At 40.4% G+C, this 25,665-nt stretch overlaps 1 protein-coding gene and 2 long non-coding RNA genes across 3 annotated transcripts; all 3 read left to right on the top strand.

Moving 5' to 3' along the window:
- The first annotated feature begins 910 nt into the window (after positions 1-910).
- LOC115179492 (uncharacterized) lies at positions 911-1,482 on the top strand. The gene is made up of 3 exons (XR_003872911.1): positions 911-1,073; positions 1,173-1,208; positions 1,433-1,482. It is a non-coding gene; the product is annotated as an uncharacterized LOC115179492 (long non-coding RNA).
- A 790-nt stretch (positions 1,483-2,272) lies between these two features.
- Positions 2,273-3,476, top strand: LOC115179508 (uncharacterized). The gene is made up of 2 exons (XR_003872927.1): positions 2,273-2,666; positions 2,821-3,476. It is a non-coding gene; the product is annotated as an uncharacterized LOC115179508 (long non-coding RNA).
- A 16,550-nt stretch (positions 3,477-20,026) lies between these two features.
- Positions 20,027-22,300, top strand: LOC115179495 (CD83 antigen-like). The gene is made up of 5 exons (XM_029741060.1): positions 20,027-20,219; positions 20,313-20,449; positions 20,599-20,833; positions 20,982-21,082; positions 21,240-22,300. Exons 1-5 carry the CDS (start codon positions 20,192-20,194, stop codon positions 21,390-21,392), a joined length of 654 nt encoding a protein of 217 aa, XP_029596920.1. The 5' UTR covers positions 20,027-20,191; the 3' UTR covers positions 21,393-22,300.
- Positions 22,301-25,665: the final 3,365 nt, after the last annotated feature.

The following is a 25,665-nucleotide window of genomic DNA, read 5'->3' on the forward strand; positions in this document are numbered from 1 at the left end:
TAAACTTCTGACCCACTGAAATTGTGACACAGTGAATTATAAGTGAAATAATCTGTCTGTAAACAATTGTTGGAAAAATGACTTGTGTCATGCACAAAGTAGATGTCCTAACCGACTTGCCAAAACTATAGTTTGTTAACAAGAAATTTGTGGAGTGGTTGAAAAACGAGTTTTAATGACTCCAACCTAAGTGTGTAAACTTCCGACTTCAACTGTAAATTAATACTTTGTGAATAATGGCCAGTCTTCCGTCCTAGGGCGCGAGAGGGACTCGTGGTGTGGGAGAGTAGGAGCTTGTCACGTTGTACAATGATAGGAGACAAGCGCAGGAATATGAAATCGTTTTTTTTATTTCACTACCCAAAATAGAGTACGTCATGAACATTACGGGGACGAAGCCCAAAACAAACACATAATATATATAACACAGGGCTGTTACCCAAACCAAATAGCGAAGTGTTAACCTCTAATAAATACACGGGATGAGACCCGTAATAACAAGTGCACACTAACACGTAAGCCGATACAACAGAACACAGGTCTTCACAAGACCAACGGACATGGAACAATAATCAACAAGGACAATGGGGAACGGAGGGCACATATATACACATACTAATCAGGGGGAATTGGAACCAGGTGTGAGTAATGAGTCAAGACAGTCCGGGATTGGTGGTAATGTTGCTTGAGGGTTTCGTGTGGGTGGACAGACGCCCATGTGATATTGTTGACATTTAAACATGGTAGGTAACAGATATGTTAGTAAAGTCCCTGAAAACATCAGATATGTTAGTAAAGTCCCTGAAAAGGTTTCAGTGTCATGTAAAACCACAGACGGTCATGCTGGTTTTAGTATTTTTTTTAAAGAGCATAACTGTCAGAGATGTTATGGCATTCATTGACATTTAACTAAATTCCTCTTTTTGAACAAAGGTTCTCATTATAAAGTGTGTATGTGTGTATTTGCAGCAGTTTACCTATGTGTGTGTTTCATATTACAGGGGCCTCAAGGAGCGAGAGGAGATGCAGGAGTTCCAGGGAAACCAGGGCCTAAAGGCCTGCAGGCCCAGCCTGTGTGTATATGTCATTACACAAAATTGTCATTACCACTACAGTTATCATCATTGTCTTTTGATGATTATGCAATTGTTGATTTAATGCGTTGTTTCTAGGGAGCCAAAGGGGAGACAGGACCTGATGGTGAGAAGGTAACCTTTTATTTACATTCCCCATCACACTGCTAAATTACCAGTCAATTTCTCACAGTTAATCAAGCACACACACACACCAGTACGTGAAAGTGGATGTGTATTGGTCATCTGCTGTTTATGTTTGGGTCTTTCCTTTGTGACTGATAAACTGTAATAAGCAGTCCTATCATTGCCATGGCATCTTACTGACTCATTTCATGTGCTGATTGTTCCTTCCTCAGGGTGGTGTTGGAAGAACTGGTGTGAAGGGAAAGAAAGAGGACAAGGTAAATCATATGACAAGGCCGAGCCGACGTCACTCTCTCATCTATCTACTTCCTGTTTCCAGTGATGTAGTGGGTCTGTTTTTCTTACCAAAAATGTTTCTGTTCCTCGTTCAAAACAGGGAAGTTTTGGAGAGCGTGGTGACAAAGGTCAGGTTTGTACACTCCATTTTGTGAAAGTATGAGTTTTTTCACCCAACTCATTTTATGTCATGTAAAAACCACAATACTGACACTTTATGCTGTTCCTAGATGACAGCAGACACAACAGCACATACTGTAGTGTTGAGTTCCTGTTATATCATAATATCCTAATAGAACTATTTTAATCAAGTAGAAGTATTGATAATTAAATGATTTAATTAGGTAGAAGTATTGATAATTAAATGATTTAATTAGGTAAAAGTATTGAGAATTAAATGATTTGATTAGGTAGAAGTATTGAGATTGAGTTTAAATTGTGACTTTTTGTGTTCAGTGACTGAACAGTGTCCCCCATCTGTCTGTCTCTCTCCTTCCTTCCCCTCATCTCTGAATGGTAGCAAGGAGAGAGAGGTACCATCGGCCCTGATGGCATTGTTGGACGAAATGGACCCCCGGCATCCCAGGCTCCAGAGGAGAGCCAGGTCCAGGTGGTGACCTGGGCGTCAAAGGTGGCTCTGGACCTAAAGGAGTGCCAGGTGCCCCTGTTCGTATCAGGAGCCAACTCCAGTCTGTCTGGAGGAAGGATTTCCCCCTTATTTTACATTGACCCATATCTAGCAAGAACTTTTACTGACTGATTGATCGATTGATTACTTGCTTGGTTGATTGCCAGCTTTTTTACCTCAGGGACCTGGGCTGACAGATGAGCAGGTATTGCAGCTGTGTAAAGGAGTGGTGATAGCCCAGATCTCCCAGTATGCAGCTTCCATCCGGGCCAAGTGTTCCCAAGGCTGCCTCATCAACAACCACACACTTCGTGGGCAGCCCGGAACCAGGGGACCAACTGGAACATCATGGAAACCCGTGAGTCACACATCCCCCAAACCAACCCATATCTACTAAGGAAGGCCTTTATTCCAAAATATGATAAGTTCTGTTGACCTCTCTCTCTCTCAGGGTAAAGCGGGCAAAGCTGGAGTCAAAGGAGGCAGGGGCATCCAAGGGGACACAGGAGTGGATGGTCAGAAGGGGGCAGAGGGTGAAAGAGGTATGTAATCCAAATGTCTTAGTTCAACCAAACTTGATTACAGGTAAACTAAACCCTGATCACTAAGGCTAATTCAAGTGAAAATGAGTGGAGCACCTTTGTAGTGGCATAGCTTCAGAGTTGAATTAGGTATGATCTCTGTTCTACTCCACAGGAACAAAAGGTCTGAAAGGAAAGGGGGGTGAGCCTGGTAAAGGTCTACCAGGACACGATGGGCATCAAGGTCTCAGAGGTAGGACACTGTTTCCACTGGTGTGAAACTCTCAGGTCTACCTCAAAATTGCTTGTCTTAGAATTGTTGGAAAGTATCTGTAATTCACTTCCAGATTCCCTTGACATTGCTCCATTCCCAGATCAAAACTCAATGTGTACAGCATTGATCTTTTTGAATTTCATGCCTAATTTAATTCCTGTATTGACTGGTATTGAAATGGAATTGATCCGAGCACTGTTCCATGGCGCTCACCAGTGTTGGAACGGTTTGGTGAATCACGCTGGACTCTGTACAGAGAGATGAAACCAACCTTGCCTGCATTCCAGCTGAGCCAAGCAAGGCTCTCAATGAACTCTGTTTAGGCATATTTTATAACCTTTTTTGCTTGCCAAAATCAATACATTGATTTTTTTTATGCAGAAACAAAAAAGAAAATAGTCTTCCTCCAACCAAAACTATAAGGGTCTTGAGAAACTGGCTCAAAGAATTTGGCAGAAAATTCAACTAGCAGGAGTCTCTGGCTACCAGTCAGGTTTTGTTTTTGATATAATCAACAATGCTGTGTATACATTGAAAATAAAAAGTGATGTAAATAATTTAAGTATCACTGTTTTAGATAAAATGTTCACAGACACAATCAATATAAAAGTTTAAAAAGTTCATATTAAAAATAACACATTGAAATGTGTTATACTGTTTGATAAATAATCTGGCAATGATTTGTAGGACAGCACAAAATGTCTGTCAATTAAATGAATGAACTATATTCATAAATAATAACTCACATGAACAGGATGTTAAACTCTATCACCTCTTAATTTATATTTTTGTCATTGTCAATCATTCCAACACATTACAAGGCGGAAACATAGCCCTGTAAACTCAAGTATATCACACACGTGTTGTTAACATTTGTACTTTTGTGTACATGTGTTGGCAATCAGAACCCTGATACAAAAGCGTCACAATGTTTGGAGACAATTCTTTTTAATGCATCACCACCACATCACAGGACAGATTAGAAAATGAGCAGAGCATGAAAATGGGTGATTATCTCTCATCAAAAGCATGCTAAACATTATGGTATACAACTATGCTACGAAAGTACACATGCATGAAATCAACACAAGATAATAAACCTTATTAAAATGTTTAACGCTGCTCGTGTTCAAAAGGGCTCCTCTTAATGTGTGTAAAATGATGGTTGTCAGTTCATATAAAAGTGTTTGGTTTTATGGACTGGAGGGAGGTAAGAAGTATTATTAGCAAGTGTTAAACAATATTGTACAGTACATCTGGTGAAATCAATCGAGTCACTTGTCTCTAAGCTTATTGTCTGATCTAGGGGTGAGTAGGTGTAGCTATATTTGTATCAATACAAAATGGTCCAAGGCAAAGTATTATTATTATTATTATTTTTTGTTTTTTTAAAGGACACTACTTTAAAATATATATTCTTAAACTTGCAAAATATATTCCTTAATTTGATGGGGCATAAGAACACATCCAATTTGACATTGTTTCCAAGGCATAGTGAAGTACTGCCATTTTGTGACAACAAATGTTCCATGGGAGAGATGATTGGCTTGTAACGGACAAGTTCACAGCTTGTTTTTCTAGCTAATTGTACATTCATACTTCGTCATTTGTGCTTCATAGAATTAATAGGTAATAAATAGCTTAATAAATATATTTCATAAACAACACCGTCTATATGGCACAGCATGATGAGGCAGTGCAGTTTATACTGTAGGTGGTCAGCAGCAAGAAACATTTTCTGTGGAATTTTGTGTTCTGTCAAAAAACACTATGGCTTTCTTTGTTTCTCTCTTAGGTGAAACTACATGATGTAAACATCACCAATCCTACAGGTACACTTGGTTTAGTTAGCAGAGTATTGAGACAAAAAGGTAGAAAAGTGCATAGAAGACATCAATGAGACTAAAACATGCAATTAGAGTCTCGACATGGCGGCAGAAGTCATATTCTTCCTTTAAAAAGCAATAAAGGTCCTGAGTAGATAGATGTCTATAATACTACTTGCTTAACTTTGATGTTAGCTGGTGTAGTGTGTCCCACCAACTACAAATTCCCAACTGTTCTTCATTGGAAGGATAAAGGATGTCATCTGGGTTCTTTGTTGGTTCTAGATTGTTGGTCCCCAATGTGAGCGCCCCATCAGACCACATCTACAGTACAAATTGTATGATCATAGTGACCATATGGATCAGGAATGTCCAAAGTCCTAAAATATAAACAGAAGACAGTTGTTAAGTAATAAGTTATTTTGTTTATTTAAAAATCTCTCATTGTAGTTAGAACATCAGGCATTTTCCTGTAGCATCAAAACTTGTTTTTGATAGTAATAGAGCTCTGATCTATATTATAATAAGCTAATGATTCTAAGCATCAAAAGAAGTGCATCGTCCTCCCACATGATATTGTCCACTTTATATTCCGCTGTGTTTTGTATTTTTGTTAAGTAGTTCCAAACAGAGTCTGGTCTCAAGACCACATACAGATGTAGGATGTTAATTTGAGCCAGTTTGCAATAGCAGTAAAATAATCCTGCAGCAACAGGAAATGTGGATTATAATTAATGGACATTTTTCGTTAGGGCAAATCAAATCTGGAAATAACAAACTTTAGAATACTTGTTAAATCTTGAATACACAAGTTCGCATGTCCTGCTGTGCAAATACATTCTCAGCAACAAAGGAGTGATCAAATTAAGATCCTACATCTGTATTGAGAGTCTTGGTGTCACATTCATTTTTACTTCGTCTTGATTCTGTCTCGGACAGTCAGGACTCATCATTTCTTGCTGAGACCAACGGAGACCAGCAGAGTGAAAAACTGTGATAAATAATTATCAGCTCCCATTCGCCAGGCCAAATAACCACACTCCTTTCATGACACATTAATATCTTATTGCCTATTGAAACCTGGGCTTTCTACTTTACTCATAACACTAATGTCCTTTACTTTCATAGAAATGTATCCTCAAATATTGTTGCGCTTGTCAGAAATTATTCGCTGGTTGGGAAGAGTATGGGACATTGTTTGAAAGTTGCATGCTCACTATTAGTAAGGGGAAACTGAGGGAAGTTGTAACAAATTTTGTCTTCATCTATTATAGACCTGTTTGGTTTGTGATAATTTGTAAAGTGGCTCTATTTGCCGTCAGCCTACATTTTTTCACCATTCTGAATGTCTAAAGAATACATATCAACACAGAAATACTGGACATTTTCAGCTTTTATTATGGTAGAGATTTGACACAATTAATGGTCTTGAATTGGACTCGCATTTTTCTGGTCTTGGTATCGAACCCCTTAATCCCCCTCCTGGTCCCGGGCTTGACTTGGTCTCGCCTCACTTCTGGTCTTGGTCTTGACTCGGACTCGATTTGAATTGGTCTCGCTTTAGTTGGTATTTAGGTGGTATCAAACACAACTATTGCATCTTGTCAATGCAATTATGATGTCATTTCACAGCTAAGGCAAAGCCTAGGCCTATAAAAGTGCAGGTCCAGCTATTCAGTGGGTATAACAATAAGAGGCCACTAAAGGGACACCCAAGAGAAGATGACAGTGATGAGGAGGTAAGTCGTAAGATGCGTACTGTGCGCAAGGCTGCCACCACGGCCGTGTCCAAACACAGAGTCTCACGCCTACGGACTGGACATTCCAAATTACCATGGCAATTATGCGTCACAATACTAATATTAATGCAACATGCAGCCAGCAATCTCTGGTATCCAAGGTACAGTCAGTCTATGGAAGGCCCGTGTGGAAAATCTTCAACAGCATATCTCATGACCCGTAGTCCTGTTTTTCCCAACTCTTAAACTAAGCCTCAAATCCTTTGAAATAATGGAGGTCAAATAAAGCAAGGTACATCATTATGAATCACAAAATTCATTTTCTATTGTAGGCTACTGTTTAAACAGATATGGATAACATGGTTTAAGCCTGACGAAACATGTGCCAGCGACACAAGCAACAGCGGGCATATCGCACATCTCGCTGACTTTTGTAACGGTCCAGAAAGCAAGTGCCTACAAAAACAGTAGCCTCCAACAAGTTTCTCCGGAGTTGAAGGTTGATAGCCTATACATTGGCTATTTGTTTTGCAGGAGGGGGGAATTGCATTAAATCAATATACTAATTTGCAATGATTTACCGCCCTTAAGGGCAGGGTGCCGCTAGTATGTATATTTTGATAACAGTGGCACTTATTTGTGCAATCAAAATGTAATCCATTATATTAAAAAAATATATACTTTACCATAATGTGCAAATTGACCGTTTGCAGTGTTAGTGGTTGTCATAGAGACAGCTGGTCTGCTTATCGCTAATGGAGCAAAAAGAGTGACATGAGCAATATGATGACAACAACGCTTTATATGAACATCAATGGTAGGTTGTGTTATACACCAATAACATCAGGAGCAACCATACCTGAGAAGTGCAGCCTGGTCTCTTTATATACCCCATCCTGTGAAAGAGAAAGGTGTAAATATTTAGAAATGTTTACTAGGTTGGCACTTCGCAGGCAGAGGAGAGGAAGGTGAATTGTATGAGTTGACCTACCTTGGTGGTGCAACCAGTAGTTAATGTGACATCGGCACAGTCACTGAGGAGGACTTTGCCAGAGAACACGTCCATACATGGAAAACTGCATTCACCATTTCCCTTTTCATAGTAGGCAATAGGCTGTAGTGAAAAAATAATCTTTCACATGTCATGTTTCAATTGAAATGGTCCCTGCCCCACTGCATACTGTTGATGATACTATCAATGGTGATATGTAAAAAAATTGTGCTAATAAAAATGTCTGACTTCACATTGTATCTACTTGTCATAACCACATATACAGTACCAGTCAAAAGTTTGGTCACACCTACTCATTCAATTTTTTTTTTTTTTTTTTACTATTTTCTACATAGTAGAATAATTTAAAAACTATGAAATAACCCATATGGAATCATGTAGTAACCAGAAGTGTTAAACACTTTATATTTATATTAAACACTTTAAATTGGAGATTCTTCAAAGTGCCACCCTTCGCCTTGACAGCGTTACACAGTCGTGGCACTCTCAACAAGCTTCATGAGGTAGTCACCTGGAATGCATTTCAATTATCAGGTGTGGCTTGTTAAGTTAATTTGTGGAATTTCTTTCCTTCTTAATGCGTTTTAGCCAATCAGTTGTGTTGTGACATGGTAGGGGTGGTATACAGAAGATGGTCTTTTACCAAATAGGACTAAGTCCATATTATGGCAAGAACAGCTCAAATAAGCAAAGATAAACAACAGTTCATCATTACTTTAAGACAGGATGGTCAGTCAATACCGAAAATTTCAAGAACTTTTAAAGTTTCTTCAAGTGCAGTCACAAAAACCATCAAGCGCTATGATGAAACTGGCTCTGATGAGGACTGCCACAGGAAAGGAAGACCCAGAGTTACCTCTGCTGCAGAGGATAAGTTCATTAGAGTTACCAGCCTCAGAAATCGGCAATTAACTGCACCTCAGATTGCAGCCCAAATAAATGCTTCACAGAGTTCAAGTAACAGACATCTCAACATCAACTGTTCAGAGGAGACGACGTGAATCAGGCCTTCATGGTCGAATTGCTGCAAAGAAACCACTACTAAAGGACACCAATAAGAAGAAGACTTGCTTGGGCCAAGAAACACGAGTGTCTTTGTGAGACACAGAGTAGGTGAACGGATTATCTCTGCAGGTGTGGTTCCCACGGTGAAGCATGGAGGAGGTGGTGTGATGGTGTGGGGGTGTTTTGCTGGTGACAGTGATTTATTTAGAATTCATGGCACACTTAACCAGCATGGCTACCACAGCATCCTGCAGTGATACACCATCCCATCTGGTTTGCACTTAGTGGGACTATCATTTGTTTTTCAACAGGACAATGACCCAACACACCTCCAGGCTTGGTAAGGGTTATTTGACCAAGGAGGGGAGTGGTGGAATGCTGCATCAAATGACCTGGCCTCCATGATGACCTGACCTCAACCTAATTGAGATGGCTTTGAATGAGTTGGACCGCAGAGTGAAGGAAAAGCAGTTAACCTGTAATGGCTTGATCCCGTTAGTGGGATCGATGACGACAGCCAGTGAAAGTGCACGGCGGCAAATTCAAAACAACAAAAATCTCATAATTAAAATTTCTGAAACATACAAGTATTGTACACCATTTTAAAGATAAGATTCTCCTTTTTTTTCTTCATTTTAATGGTAGGTTTATTTGAACAGTGAGAGACAGAACAACAAAAAAATCCAGAAAAACGCATGTAAAAAATGTTATAAATTGATTTGCATTTTACTTGTAACAGTATTTTTTATTGGAGTTTCACAATTTTCACCCATATTAAGAGATACAACAACAAAGACAAGGCAAAAAAAAACAGCACTCACTTACACATATCTGTATGTATGCACGCACGTACACACACACACACACACACACCATTTTCCTCTCCCCGCTCAGCGCTTCTCTCACCCCATCCCCCTCATTGCGTCTCTCAATACATACATTTTAAACAAACAGAAACAGAAATAAAAAAATAAATTAAATTAAATAAAAAGCTCAGTTTAAACCAAGAAGTTGAGTTCCCCACATGGACCGTACAGTGTAATTCTGAAATACATAGATCACCATTCTAAGAGAATCCTTGCAGCATAATAGCTGATACTTCAGGTTCTAGGTAATTTAGGTAAGGTTCCCATACTTTGTAGAACTAATCTGTCTTAGAATGCAATGTACATGTCAGATATTCCAGCGGCACCCATTCAAATAGTATCTTATGCCAATCTTTAATAGAGGGGACCTTATCACTAATCCACTGTAAAAGTATGTTTTTCCTCGCTGCGAAGGTGAGGATGTTGTAAAGCCTCCTCTTACCCACAGAAGTTACATGCCTACTAGGGAGACCTAACAGTAGAGAAACTGGGTCCAATTCTAGATCGACCCCTAGGATCTTTTCAATTTCTTGCAGAACACCAGACCAGTATCTTTGTATTTTGGTACATGACCATAAACAATGTGTTAGGGTGCCTGTATCAGTTTTACATTTGAGACACTGAGGAGATGAGGAAGAGGGGCTAAATGCATGTCTGCGATTTGGGGATATATGCAATCTGTGTATTATTCTTAATTGAATTGCTCTAGTACGATTACATATAGATATTGTTTTTGCATATTTCCAAATGTCCTCCCACATCTCTTCGTCAATAGTAACAGACAGTTCTTTCTCCCACACTTGTTTCACCCTCTGTGTGTCGACAGCGGAAAAGGACCATAAAACAGTATCATAAAACAGACTTACAGACATTTTCCTTTGTGGGGAAAAAAGCATTCTTTCAATGACAGACATATCAGGGTTGCCAATTAAGGTGGTGCTCTTCAGAATATAATGTCTTACTTGTAAGAAACGGAAAAAGTCCTGCTTTGGGAGTTGATATTTCTCGACCATCTCCTCAAATGACAATAAAATCTTATCCGCAATTAGTCATTTAGTCTGCGTATGCCCTTATTAAGCCAAACGTTTAAGCCAGCATCCAGCAATCCTGGGGCAAAATCTGGGTTGTTAAGAATTGGGGTAAGAGCAGAGGTTAGTTTGGACCTTCCCAGGAAACGTTGAACTGACCTCCATACTTTGAGTGTGTTAAGTGTAATAGGGTTGTTACAGTGATCTTTTACAGACTTGAAACTTGTGAAAAACAAAAGGTCCTGTAAAGGGTATTTTGAAAGAGAAGTCTCAATGTCTAACCAAATAGAGGAGTCATCGTTTGTGATCCAGTCTGAAATATAACATAGGTGGGCACACCACTGATAGAACCTGATATTGGGCAGATCTAAGCCACCTATAGAACTTGGCAGCTGCAATATTGCCATCTTAAGTCTTGGCTTGCGTTTACTCCATATAAAGGAACTTAGTCATCCATTTACATCCTTTATTACCTTATTGGAGAGTAATACTGGGATCATTTGGATTGGGTAAAGTAGCCTAGGTAAAATGTTCATTTTCAAGAGGGATATTCTACCCAACCATGAAATCGGAAGAGAGTTCCAGCGCTCCAGATCCTGTCTTATTGTGTCAAACAAGGGAACAAAATTGGCTTTGTACATTTGTTGGAATTTAGGAGTTACAAATATACCCAGATACGTAAAACCTGAGGGAGACCATTTAAAAGGGAAGGGGGAGAAGTATTAGGTACAGAGTGAAGGTTACCAAGTGGCATAGCCTCTGATTTAGTTAGGTTAATCTTGAAGCCTGAGAATTCGCTGAATAACTCAATAATATTAATAAGAGATGTGATTGAAGTCTCGGGATTAGAAATGAATATCAGGACATCATCAGCATACAAGCTTATTTTATGGTGAACATCACCAATGAGCAGCCCCTGTATAGCAGGCGTTACCCTGATGGCCTCGGCCAGTGGTTCCATAACAAGTGCAAATAGGAGGGGGGACAAAGGACAGCCCTGTCTGGTACCTCTGTGTATAGAGAAGCTATTTGACCGTAGTCCATTAGTAAGGACAGCAGCCTGAGGATCATCATATAAAACTTTCACCCATTTTTTAAAGTTGTCCCCCAGACCAAATTTATTTAGAGCAAAGAATAGGTAAGACCACTCCACACGATCAAATGCTTTCTCAGCATCTAGGGAGAGCACAAGACCATCCATAGCACTTTGTTGGTAGACTTCAATTACATTAAGGAGCCGTCTGACATTGTTACATGACCTACGTCCCTTAATGAAGCCAGTTTGGTCTCCTTTCACAATTAGTGGCAGTGAGTCCTCTAATCTTGTGGCTAGAATTTTAGAAAGCAATTTTCTATCCACATTCAGAAGGGAAATTGGTCTGTACGAGGAACAAGACTCCGGACATTTTCCCTTTTTGAGAATAAGTGATATGTTGGCTTCTCGCAGCGTTTGGGGGGGGGCTGGTCATTTGAAAATGAGTGGTTAAACATATCACGCTCAAGGATCAGGCCATGGAACTCTTTATAGAACTCACTACAAAACCCGTCCGGTCCTGGGGCCTTACCATTTTGCAGATTCTTAATTGCGGACATTATCTCTTCCTCAGTAATAGGGGCATTAAGGAGAGACTTCTGTTCTTCGGAGATAGTAGGGAGCTCAATCTTAGAAAATAAGTTCTCCATTAACTTGGGTGCGTCATTTGGGAGTTCTGAGGCGTAAAGATTTGCATAAAATTTCTTAAATGAGTAATTTATCAATTTATTTTCATATAAATGATTGCCATCAGAATCAGTAATAGCCGCAATTGACTGAGTCAGCTCTCTTTTTAGCTAGGTACGCCAAGTACTTTCCTGGCTTATCGCCATGGTCATATAGCTTTTGCTTGACAAATCTCATTTTCTTTTCAGCGTCCTGTGTTAGGAGGGAGTCCAGCGTTGATCTAATGACTGATATTTCCTTTAATAGGGCAGGAGTGGGAGTTTTAATGTAGTCCTTCTCTTTAGTTCCTAATTCACCCTCTAGTGTTTTTTGTTTTTCACGCTTTTTCCGCCTCTTAGTGGCTGCGTATGACATAATCAGACCCCTGGCGTACACCTTACAGGTTTCCCAAAGGAGTGAGGGGTTATCTGTTGATTGAGAGTTAATAGAGAAAAATGCTTTAAACTCTGTAATGAAATATGATGTGAATGTATGGTCTTTAAGAATGGTTGTATTCAACCTCCAATGTCTTGACTGATCGAATGCCCCGTTGAGTTTTATGTCCAGGATCACCTCCGCATGATCAGATATGACTATGCTTCCTATCCTAGCGGATAAAACAGACTGCAGCGACGTCCTGGGCATAAAAAAGTAATCTATTCTAGTCTAAAAACCATGAGGTGCAGAGAAAAAAGTGAACTCTGTTGGAGGGATGAAAAGCTCTCCAAACATCAGCATACCCCAGATCATCACAAATAGCTGTAAGTGACTTAGCTTGAGGAGAGAGTGAGGCTATACCACTGGGAAGTTTTCAAAAAGGACAGTACCTTCTTCCTTTTAATGGGGTTATGGCTCCCTCTAATGTTCCATGTACATACACGTAGTCTGTTACCTGCCATTGCGCTTTGACCATTCAATATCCAGACTGAATCCTACTGTAAAAATGGGGTGGTACCTTTTTCCATGTGTTGAACTCTCCTCTATCTCACTGAGCGTAAACAAACGATTTGAACCCTGAACTCTAACTATACTAAAACCAAAAATTAAACATGTAAAGATCCAAAAGGGGGTTTTCCCACTAGCTAACATGCAGGGGATTTCAACTTTCCAATGTAGACTCTTAAGTCCGCATTGCCACTCAATAGCCTCATCCTTTATATATGTGGAAATTAAAATCAATAGAAGAAGATTGAGGCTCTTCCACCTAAAACCAAGCCTGGGCACCAATATAGGTTCACACATATCTCAGTCTGAGCGGCAGTTACTTTAGCAAGAAAAATAACACCGATACGAATATTACTGAACAGGAGCACATGAGAACTTACACCACTGTTTCATGATCAGATTCAAAGTAAAATAAGACGTTATCCAATGCTGCGGAGGTGCAGCTTAAGGTTATTTACCCGAGAGAGTCAATAAACGCAGCAGCCTCTTCAGATGTGTAGAGTTTTTTAGGCGATCCGTTGACCATAATCTTCAATGTGGCCGGGTACAGCAGTGCGTAGTCGATCTTCATTGTCGAGTCGAGCCTTCACCTCATCAAACGCTTTACGCCTTCGTACAACCGCTGTGGAATAATCATTGAAGAATGAGACCTTTGGACCTTTACGTTGACTACCGTCAGAACCGATGTTTCTAGCCGCATCCATGACGCGCTGCTTGTTGGTAAAATTGTGGAACTTTATAACCACTGGTCGTGGGCGCTGATTGGGACCGGGTATCGGTGCTTGAGAGCGATGTGCTCTGTCTAGCTTCACACGACCAGCCTTAGTGTCCATTTGTAGGTAGCCAGGGATCCCTTCAGAATTTTCCGGGAGTCCCACAACACGCATATTGCATCTGCGTCCTCGATTATCCAAGTCGTCAATGTGCTCCGCCATTTCGCGCACCTGCTTCTCAAGTGCTTTTATCTTAGTGTCCATGGATGTAGTTGAAGTTTCCACAGAAGCAATTCTTCCTTCCGCCTCATCAACACGTTTGACAACCCTCTGTAGTTCAGCTGAATGGCCTGCTATTGCTTCCAGGACCGTTCTTATCTTAACATCGATCACTTTAGTAATGTTATCTGTCATCCTTTGAATCACCAGGTCCATTGTGCCTGGATCCGCAATGTTGTTAGATTCGCTAACGTTAGCTAGCTCCTCCTGCACATCTACAGGGATGGCGGTTTTGGTCGACTTCTTAGTAGCTCTGTTGGGCATGTTGTCGGAGATTTTTGAGAAATAGTCGCCAAGACTCATTGTAGGGTAACTTATTTAGCCAATTCTACCACTTTTTCAAGCTAGGAGATTAATGTAAGAACATAAATTTACGAATACCGCGTGAGCTCGCTGAAACACCGTGTTCTCTCTACGGCGCCATTTTGTTCCCCTCCGATAAGATTCTCCTTAATCTAACCACAGTGTCCGATTTCAAAAAGGCTTTACGGCGAAAGCAAAACATTAGATTATGTTAGGACAGCACCAAAACAAGAAAAACCACACAGCCATTTTCCAAGCAAGCAGAGGCATCACAAAAAACAGAAAGTCAGCTCAAATCAATTACTAACCTTTGATGATCTTCATCAGATGACACTCCCAGGACTCAATGTTACAAAATACATGTATGTTTTGTTCGATAAAGTTCATATTTATATCCATAAACCCCATTTTACATTGGCGCGTGATATTCAGAAAATATATTCCCACCAAACCTCCGGTGAATGAACACATCAATTTCCAAAAAAACTCATCATAAACGTTGATAAAATTTACAACAGTTATTGAAAAAATTATAGATATACTACTCCTTAATGCTACCTCTCTGTCAGATTTTAAAATAGCTTTTCGGCGAAAGCATATTTGTCAATATTCTGAGTACAGAGCTCAACCATCAAAGCAAGCTATACAGATACCAGCAAAGTTCTGGAGTCAACTAAACTCAGAATTAGTATTAGAAATATTCCCTTACCTTTGCTGATCTTGGTCGGGATGCACTACCAGGTCTCCTACTTCCACAAGAAATGTTATTTTTGTTCGAAATACTCCATATTTATGTCCAAATACCTCCGTTTTGTTCGTGCGTACAGATCACTATCCAAAGGCATAACGCGTGTGCGTAAAATAAGAGACAAAAAGTCAAATAGTTCCATTACCGTTCGTAGAAACATGTCAAACGATGTTTACAATCAATCCTTAGGGTCTTTTAAAAATAAAATGTTGATAATATTCTAACCGGACAATAGCGCATTCATTACAGAAGAAAAAGAATGAGCGGCGCGCCAGCGTGAATGCGCAGTAAACAACTCACAGCTCCCAGGCAGTCCACTGATAGACTGAGCTCCTATTCTCTGCCCAGTAACAGGAGACGCATGAAACAAGTTTCTAAAGGCTGTTGACAGCCAATGGAAGCCTTAGGAAGTGCAAAATGACTCCACAGATACTGTAGTTTGAACAGGGATTAGATAGAAGAACTACAGATCACTTACTGGTTGGATTCTTTCCTCAGGTTTTTGCCTGCCATATGAGTTGTGTTATACTCACAGACATCATTCAAACAGTTTTAGAAACTTCAGAGTGTTTTCTATCCAAATCTACTAATAATATGCATATCTTAGTTTCTGGGAGTGAGTAGGAGGCAGTTTACATCAGTCATCCAAGAGACTCAATACTGCCACCATCCATAAGAAGTTAACAAGTGCTCAGCATATGTGGGAAGTCCTTCAATACTGTTGGAAAATCATTCCAGGTGAAGCTGGTTGAGAAAATGCCAAGAGTGTGCAAAGCTGTCAAGGCAAAGGGTGGCTAATTGAAGAATCTAAAATATATTTAGATTTGTTCAACACGTTTTTGGTTACTACATGATTGCATGTGTTATTTCATAGTTTTGATGTCTTCACTATTATTCAACAATGTAGAAAATAGTAAAAATAAAACCCTTGATTGAGTAGGTCTCCAAACTTTTGACTGGTACTGTATAATAGATGACCTTTTTGCCAATGGTCCAGCTCTGATCACATTGGGGATCCACTGCTCCAAATGGTGCTTCAAGTGTGTTTGTACCCTCTTGACATGGGTAGGCAATTTTCTTCTCCACTACAGGGGCTGTGAACACGGCGACTGAAAAGTGAATAAATAAAGACACGAGTGAGATTGGGAATCCACTTTACGCCAAGAAAGGATGTCAACCTAGATCCACTGTATTATGCAGCATACTAGGCAAAGTGTCAGTTTAAAGGTCCAGTGCAGTGAAAAACATGATTCACCTGTGCTTTATATGTATTTCCATACGATGAGGTTGGAATAATACTGTGAAATTGTGAAAAGTATGATAATGCCCTTTTAATGTTTGAAAATACGGACTGAAATAGGTGGGATGGCGTTTTGGCCTGGCTGGTGACATCTAGGCCCTAAATTAATGACTAGACCATTAAGAAAGAGAGTTCCAAACCTCTCGGCCAATAACAGCTAGTTTTCCACTCCCCACTCAGACCACTCCCAGAAATTGCTCTTTGCTAAGAAGCTATTTTTGTTTCTTTTTGGCCCTTTTAATGGAAAATAATCACAGTAAGGTACTTAATTGTTACCCAGAAATGATTTGATATTGAGATAAAAACAGCTGCATTGGACATTCAGAGATGGTCACTATAGTGTGATGACCTTTCCTGAGACCTTAAAATATGTGTTAGCTCCCCCAAGCTAACACATTCCGTTAGGAACCATAGGCCTAGTTATTGAAATTAGGAGTATCTCCATTTAACGTTGCCATTGTAAGGTCTTCGAAAGCCAAGTTAAACAGATTACCGACCATTTCGAATCCCACCGTACCTTATCCACTATGCAATCTGGTTGCAGAGCTGGTCATGAGTGCACCTCAGCCACGCTCAAGGTCCTAAACGATATCTTAACCTCCATCGATAAGAAACAATACTGTGCAGCCGTATTCATTGACCTGGCCAAGGCTTTCGACTCTGTCAATCACCACATCCTCATCAGCAGACTCAACAGCCTCGGTTTCTCAAATGATTCTCGCCTGGTTCACCAACTACTTTTCCGATAGAGTTTAGTGTGTCAAATCGGAGGGCCTGTTGTCCGGGCCTCTGGCAGTCTATGGGGGTGCCACAGGGTTAAATTCTCGGGCCAACTCTTTTCTCTGTATACATCAATGATGTTGCTCTTGCTGCTGGTGAGTCTCTGATCCACCTCTACGCAGATGACACCATTCTGTATACTTCTGGCCCCTCTTTGGACACTTAACTACCCTCCAGACGAGCTTCAATGCCATACAACTCTCCTTCCGTAGCCTCCAACTGCTCTTAAATACAAGTAAAACTAAATGCATGCTCTTCAACTGATCGCTGCCTACACCTGCCCGCCCGCCCAGCATCACTACTCTGGACAGTTCTGACTTAGAATATGTGGACAACTACAAATACCTAGGTGTCTGGTTAGACTGTAAACTCTCCTTCCAGACTCACATCAAACATCTCCAATCCAAAGTTAAATCTAGAATTGGCTTCCTATTTCGCAACAAAGCATCCTTCACTCATGCTGCCAAACATACCCTCGTAAAATTGACCATCCTACCGATCCTCGACTTTGGCGATGTCATTTACAAAATAGCCTCCAACACCCTACTCAACAAATTGGATGCAGTCTATCACAGTGCCATCTGTTTTGTCACCAAAGCCCCATATACTACCCACCACTGCGACCTGTACGCTCTCGTTGGCTGGCCCTCGCTTCATTCTCGTCACCAAACCCACTAGTTCCAGGTCATCTACAAGACCCTGCTAGGTAAAGTCCCGCCTTATCTCAGCTCGCTGGTCACCATAGCAGCACCCGCCCGTTGCACCCGCTCCAGCAGGTGTATTTCATTGGTCACCCCCAGGGCCAATTCCTACTTTGGCCGCCTCTCCTTACAGTTCTCTGCTGCCAATGACTGAAACGAACTACAAAAATCTCTGAAACTGGAAACATTTATCTCCCTCACCAGCTGTCAGAGCAGCTCACAGATCACTGCACATAGCCCATCTATAAATAGCCCAAACAATTACCTCATCCCCTACTGTATTTATTTATTTTGCTCCCTTGCACCCCAGTATTTCTACTTTGCACATTCACCTAATGCAAATCTACAATTCCAGTGTTTTTAATTGCTATATTGTATTTACTTCGCCACCGTGGCCTTTTTATTGCCTTTACCTCCCTTATCTCACCTCATTTGCTCACATTGTATATAGACTTGTTTTTGTACTGTATTATTGACTGTATGTTTGTTTTACTCCATGTGTAACTCTGTGTTGTTGTATGTGTCGAACTGCTTTGCTTTATCTTGGCCAGGTCGCAGTTGTAAATGAGAACTTGTTCTCAACTTGCCTACCTGGTTAAATAAAGGTAAAATAAATAAATAAATTGTAGTAGTCCTTGCGAACAAAAATGTGATAACTTTTTTTTGAAAAACGCATCACACGGAGAGGAAGTGGTTAATAGCTGACAATCTTTTGTGATGTTTTTGCTTAAACTGATATTTGTATAATTTGTATCAGTGAATGTCTCTAAATGTAACCAAACATATCCAAAATGGGGACATGATGACACCCACTTTGCACTGCTTGACAAGACACATACCAACCATGTCTGTTGACATCTTGTAATGAAAAAAAATTTGTACTTCCAAAAAAGGTCTAAATAAAAAGTTCGATGCAACCGAAAAAATGCCTCTTCGGCACCTCATGTATTTTTCGGATGCTTATACCTTGTTATGGAGGTGCCAAATAGCCATTTTTTCGGTTGCTTGTGTTTTTGGATGTTACATACCGGCCGTGTCTGCAGCCTTCAGTAGGCATAAATGACAATAGTTGCTAATCGAAACTCCATATTTGGTGAGTAACGATCGTATTTTTACATGATTAAACTTGAAAGGCTGGTGAATGCCAAGTTGAATGGCTGCTTCCTGGGTATAAAGGAGATTTGCCATATAAACAATGTAACTCTGGTTCAGGGGATTCCTGGCTCTCGCTCGGGGATTTCCTATAATATTTTATGATGCGCAATCAGCCAGGGGAGTTTAGGGGATTTTCAGGCAATGGCCAACCGTGAATTTCTCTTTCAGTTTGCAAAAATAAGTTATATCTTTATATGTAGGCTATTATGTATTTTTTCTAATCAAATTTTAACGCCTTCTCTTCTACACTACAGATAAACCCGCTTAACGCCAGCAGGCAGACACATAATAAAAAGCGTTACACAGGGATGCTGGCCCATGCTGACTCTAATGCGTCCCACAGTTGTCAAATTGGCTGGATGTCCTTTGGGTGGTCGACCATTCTTCAAACACATGGGAAACTGTTGAGCGTGAAAAACTCAGTAGCTTTGCTGTTCTTGACAAAACCCGGTGCACCTACTACCATATGCTGTTCAGAGGCACTTAGTCTTGGCCATTCACCCTCTAAATGGCACACATACACAATTCAAGACTCAATTGTCTCAAGGCTTAAAAAAAAACGTATTTGACCAGTCACCTCCCCTTCATCTACACTGATTGAAGAGGATTTAACAAGTGGCATCAATGAGGAATCATAGCTTTCACCTGGTCAGTCTGTCATGGAAAGAGCAGGTGTTCATAATGTTTTGTACACTCGGTGTAAAGTCTTGCAGTGACAACTGTAATTTTACGTTTGCTTAAGTTGAACAATGTATGAGAAACATAGCCTACCTAAACACATCAGGAGAGTGCCGCGACGTATCAGCATGATGATCAAGATAACAAATTGCAGTCGAGCCTGGGAAGAGAGTACACGCGCAACTGAGAGGCTCGCCCCTTTTTCCAAATGATATGCCCACACTTACTGTGACCTTGCACCTTCAATTTAGCGAAATGTCGGGGATCCGTTCAGTACGAAAGAACGATGTTCAACGTACTGTACTGAACGGCATGATTATGGTGACCCAGAGGCAGATTGTATGGTGCTACGAGTTTGCGATTTCAAATGGTCACACCCACCAAACGGGACGGCACTCGCTATGGGAAATCCCCACCGTTTCACTTTAATTTGGCTTTATAAACTGCCACTGTTCTGTTCTCGATCATCGTCTTCATTGCTGTAGTTCCACAAATATGTTTTTTCAACTCGTCTGCATTCTAGGTATGTTGTCATTTCTTTTTTTAAACGAGTTTGATATTATTCCAGCTGGGCAGGCTCACTTGAAATTATAATTTATTTTGTGTTTTTCTATAGCTGCCTCCGTGCAATGTGGGCTCACACAGAATATGCCTACCCAGGAAGTGAAGTCAATTTGTGGAGAGGACTCAATTCTGAAATGTAAAGCAATATGTAAGCCTGGGGTCCAGTACCGGGCAGTGAGGTGGTACAAGGTAAGCTTTCAATTATTGTGATAGCACAAACTGTGTTTTGTACCATCTGACCAAATTCTATACAAGTGCAATATAAGCAAAAAATATACAGCACTGGTCCCAGACCAGCTGTTAAGGACATATAGTAACCTCAAACCCTCTTCTCCCAGCTGGGTGAGGAGCCCTCTAATAAGGAGTCTGGTCTATTGATGAAGAGGCTATCACCTAACAGCACCACCCTATGGTACGCCGGTCTGGAGCGGGAAGTGGAACTTTTGGCTGATGATTCTTTCGATATCTTGCTGCCCAATGTAACGGCTGTTGATAGCGGGAGGTACAAGTGTCTCCTGGCAGCACCTGTAGGAGAGCAGAACCAGGTGGGGCAGGTTCACCTCAGAGTGACAGGTGAGTGTGTTCTACTCTCATTGTGTGCTTGTTTTGGTATGTAGACCTACTGTTTAATGTATGTGAGTGTTTGAAATTGGACCCAGAGGGTTCATCTTTTAAAACATTTCCAGTGATGCTCAAAGATTTGTGGATACTTGTTTTGCAGGTTGCCTTGAGTCCACAGACCAATCAGAAGAAAGGGATACCATCCTAGTTCTTTCCATTGTGGGGCTTGTGGCGGCATTGCTGATATTCACCATCAGCTATGTGAGTTACAACACTGCCAGCTGTTCCTCTGACTTATTTGTTTTTTTAACAGATAAAAGAAACAAACATTTTATGGTGATGGTTTTCATGTATTGCATGTATTTCATTTTCTTTGAAATGTTAGTTATTTACTCAATAATCCTCATCTTTACCATAGGTCATCCTAAGGAATATGTTATTGCAAAGGGGTAAGAAGTATCCACAAGAACCACTTCTAGATGCACCCCTTGAGAAGAAAGATTTAATGTTGATTTACACTCCGGGGCCAAACTGGTCGAGACAGGGTTCCATAAAACATGTCTGTGTGTGAGACGCTGTTCTGCTAGTTTGGGCTCATTGTATACTTGAATGAGGAAATGCAGAGAAAGCATAGGGCACGTTTCGAAGCTGTGCAAGGAGCCTAAGAGTTATGTCTTCTTTCCAGGAGAATAATTCATCTTTAGAGCAGATGGAGGCAGACAACCCTCTGGCCGGTCCTGTAGAACTAAGATGTTTAGGCTTTTCAAAGAAATGAAACAGAAACAGTAGCCTACACCCTTTCACTCAGGCAGCCAAACAGCAGTACAGCCAGGCTAGGGCATCAGTTCTCCAGCAACGAGTGCCTGTCTGCAGCATCTACACACCTGTGATGCGCAAGGAGCAGGGCCTGGTGAAGGGACCCCGCGATCTAAGCCCCAACAAGGAACTTCAGGAAAGGGAGAAGGAATAATGAATGTTAAGGGGCCATTCTGCAGGGTCGCTCCATGGCAATGTTGGGGTTAATTCCATTTGCATTTCAGTCAACCCAGTCAATTGAAGTTGACATTGATGTTGAACTGGAAAATGACCAATGTGTACTGCATGGCATTTCATGCCTAATTAAAGTCCTGTATTGAAATGGAATTGAACTGAGCACTGTTTCATGGGGCTCACCTGTGTTGGAAGGGTTTGGTGGGACACGCTGGACTCTGCAAAGAGAGATGAAACCAACCAAGACTGCATTCCATCTGAGCCAAGCAAATCTCTCAATGAACTCTATAATGTTCAGGCATTATTGATAAGTTTTTGTTATTTTGTGGGGCCAAAACAGTATTTCATTAATCTTGTAAGCAGAACCAAAAAATATTATTTTCCTCCAAAGCAATATGAAAATGGGCTTTGGTGAATATTTGGTTTGTGAACATGATCAGCAATTCTGTGTATACATTGAAAATAAAGAAGTCGTAAATAATTTTGTAACCTACTGTATCTGATGTACATGCGCTATGGTTCTTAGATAAATGTTCTTTAACTTTTTCTTAAGAAGAGTCCTCACTTTTTTAGTCACCACAGAAGTGATGTTTCTCTTAGAAATGTTGATTGTTACTCAGAATAGTTCATGTTATTAAGATAAATTACTTACCCTAGCATTTTACAGAGGCTTACAAACTAGATACATAACTATTTTTCTGTATGGAGTAAAAAGCACAATACTTTCTTTAAAGTATTTTACTCAAGGCCGACAACACAGGCAAAAATTGTGATTTTGCTTTCATCTGTCAATTTTCAGATTTTGGGATATTTTGCAACTATAACTTCCATACTTTCATAACATGTACAAATAAATAGGCAATAATATATATAAATACTTTATTTGTATCATTTTATCCCAACTCCGTCAACTACACCTACCATAAATGTCGTTCTTGATAGGATGTTTTCATGACGAACTTCAATCGCTATTTTTAAAACTCTCCATGTTGAATCATATATCGTTCAAAGCTTATCGTTAGCTAGTCTATACATGGCTATATCATTTGTAGACGTAGTGCTTCGTGCTGAAAGATGAGTAATTTCCTGACATCCGATTGGTTACTGGCATTTAAAGGCCCTTTCCGGCAACCTGATTGGTTGAAATGCCTCACGTGCCCCGCTGCACTTCCTTGTTTGAAAATATCTCCCGCGAAGAATCCATGTAAAGAGAGACAAAATGAGAAAATCTCGAAGAATATACCTACAGTATGTGAATACAAATAGGCGATATCAGTTAGCCAATGCGAGAACAGTAGTGAATGAAAGACAAAAATAGCCTGATCAGCCGATCGAGGCAGTGGCCGTACAGGAAAAGGATGTAACAGGTGTTGTGCCGAAAAGCTCCCCCCTGCCAGATCCCCCCCCCCTCTTCGCGTGAACGCGCTCGCACTCAATTCTTCATTGCTGTGACTTGCTTGCTAGTTGAGATTTCTGATCACGTTAGGCTGCGTTTCATTTGATTTTTTATTTCGGTTTGATCGTGGGGGGAGGCACTAGTAATGTCTGCAGTTTTCAGTTTGGCTATTTGTTTCAAGTGTATTAGTCTATAAATACATCTCTTTGCCAAAATTCGTCATCTCGCCCATGTCTTATTCGACTAGTAGTTGTACCGAGATCAACCAGACAGCAGCCAGCCAATAAAAAAGCCAGTGGCCAGTGGCTTTTATTTTTATGTCACCAATAAACTAACTTGTACATGATTTGATTTGCGCTAAGTGTCTAAACACTGGACTGAAAATCACCATAGACCCCACCAACCAGTGATTCTGTAATTATGTAATGATAGAATGCGCAGACTGTGAAGTTGATCGTGATGCATTTAGGAGTGTTTACACTTCCTCCAGGCTCCAGGAGTGCTCCAGGGGAGATGTGGCATTTGATATAAATGTGAGGATGGTTCTTCTAGCCCATGAACTTGTACTTAGTTATGCAGCTCTAAAGAAAATAAGCAAAGACCTAGGGATTCCTTTCTTGCTTCTCAGCTCATATCAGACATAACAGAATGACAGGTAAATAAAAAGGGAGTTGCTCAATATTGTCAGGTGACTTGTTGTGTATAAATAATATTTATTTCCTTGCTCCAGCAAATGTATTCAAAGTTAATAAAACAGAGTGATAGGATAACATAACTATACAATGAGACTGTAATATAGGCCTACAGTGTCATAGGGCTGTAGCCTAATGTGATTAGTGAGAAATTAGCTTTACATAAAGTAAATACATGCTGATACGCTAATATTTACATAGGGTAACATGTTGATATTTAGTCTTGCAGTTATGACTGTAATGTCGACAGACATAAGTAATTTTCCCCCCACTTTAGTTTCAGAGATTCAGAGGGCTACAGTCAATGGAGAGTGCTGCAAAGATAATTAGAAGAGCATACGCAGATATAGACCCAGACATAGCAGAGTTGCTGAAGGAGGATGAGGATGCCATCATAGATATTCATGTATCCTTCGATGGCACTTGGCACAAGAGAGGATTCACTTCCAACCAAAGGGATAGGTGTGTGCATTGGTGCTGGTACCAGCGAGCCATAGAAAATGGAGAAGATCCACCCTGTCACAAAAACCTTGGGAGGGCATACATTTCTTAATAGAGAGGCTGCACAGAAAATGGTACCTGTATATCATAGGATGTCAAATGATAACGTCCTCAAAAGAATGTAGCACGGAGGAACCCAGAATTCAAATGAATGTCTGAACTCTGTAATATGGTCGCGATGCCCCAAAATTGTCTTTGTGAGCAAAAGTCACATTGACGGAGCAGCCAGTATTGCAGTAGCCACGTTCAATGAGGGAGCCACTGCTAAAACAAATGTGATGAAAAAATTGTGGCTTGACAGCACTTTGGTGACACTAGAAGCAATCAGAGAGGAGTTGTGAGAGCTGATGCTGCTTCAATGGGAGTGTGCCAAGCGTAGGCGCAGGTCCCATGACACAGTCAAGAAAGTAAAGCGGCACCAGCAACAACTCAAAGAGGGCCTTAGATATGGGGCAGGCATATCTCATTTCAACAGCCATACAAAAGCCTTGTATGTGAGAAATTGAGCAAAGATATATGAGAATTTGCCCAAAACTGCATATTTGCCCAACACACCAGTATTCAAAGGATATGCTCTATTGCTTGAAACATATGTATTAAATGTGCTAATGTATTTGTAAAAGGTATATTTGGTTTATTTGTCAGTTTAGAAGTGAATAAGAGTTTAATTAATGTGACATGATTATATTTATGGAAAGTACATTTTTATTCCATTAGCCTATCTTTATCGGCCATTTTCTCAAAATTACATGTTCCTGGTGCGTCAATTCATTTTTCTCAGTCTTCAAAGTACGTACATTCACATTATTCCACACACAGGTTCCACTGACAAAGAAATTATCAGTCTATATTTTTAATGGTAGGTTTATTTGAACAGTGAGACAGAATAACAACAAAAAAATCCAGAAAAACGCATGTCAAAAATGTTATAAATTGATTTGCATTTTAATGAGGGAAATAAGTATTTGACCCCCTCTCAATCAGAAAGATTTCTGGCTCCCTGGTGTCTTTTATACAGGTAACGAGCTGAGATTAGGAGCACACTCTTAAAGGGAGTGCTCCTAATCTCAGCTTGTTACCTGTATAAAAGACAACTGTCCACAGAAGCAATCAATCAGATTCCAAACTCTCCACCATGGCCAAAACCAAAGAGCTCTCCAAGGATGTCATGGACAAGATTGTAGACCTACACAAGGCTGGAATGGGCTACAAGACCATCGCCAAGCAGCTTGGTGAGAAGGTGACAACAGTTGGTGCGATTATTC

The sequence above is a fragment of the Salmo trutta genome, chromosome 3, assembly GCF_901001165.1.
Source record: "Salmo trutta chromosome 3, fSalTru1.1, whole genome shotgun sequence".
NCBI lineage: Eukaryota > Metazoa > Chordata > Actinopteri > Salmoniformes > Salmonidae > Salmo > Salmo trutta.

What these genes read in the sequence shown, in the direction of transcription:
- LOC115179495 (XM_029741060.1), top strand. Translation starts at nt 20,192, where the DNA reads ATGTTTTTTCAACTCGTCTGCATTCTAG. An exon ending in GGGCAGTGAGGTGGTACAAG is followed by an intron (nt 20,450 to 20,598) that starts GTAAGCTTTCAA and finishes CTCTTCTCCCAG; the next exon opens with CTGGGTGAGGAGCCCTCTAA. An exon ending in GGTTCACCTCAGAGTGACAG is followed by an intron (nt 20,834 to 20,981) that starts GTGAGTGTGTTC and finishes CTTGTTTTGCAG; the next exon opens with GTTGCCTTGAGTCCACAGAC.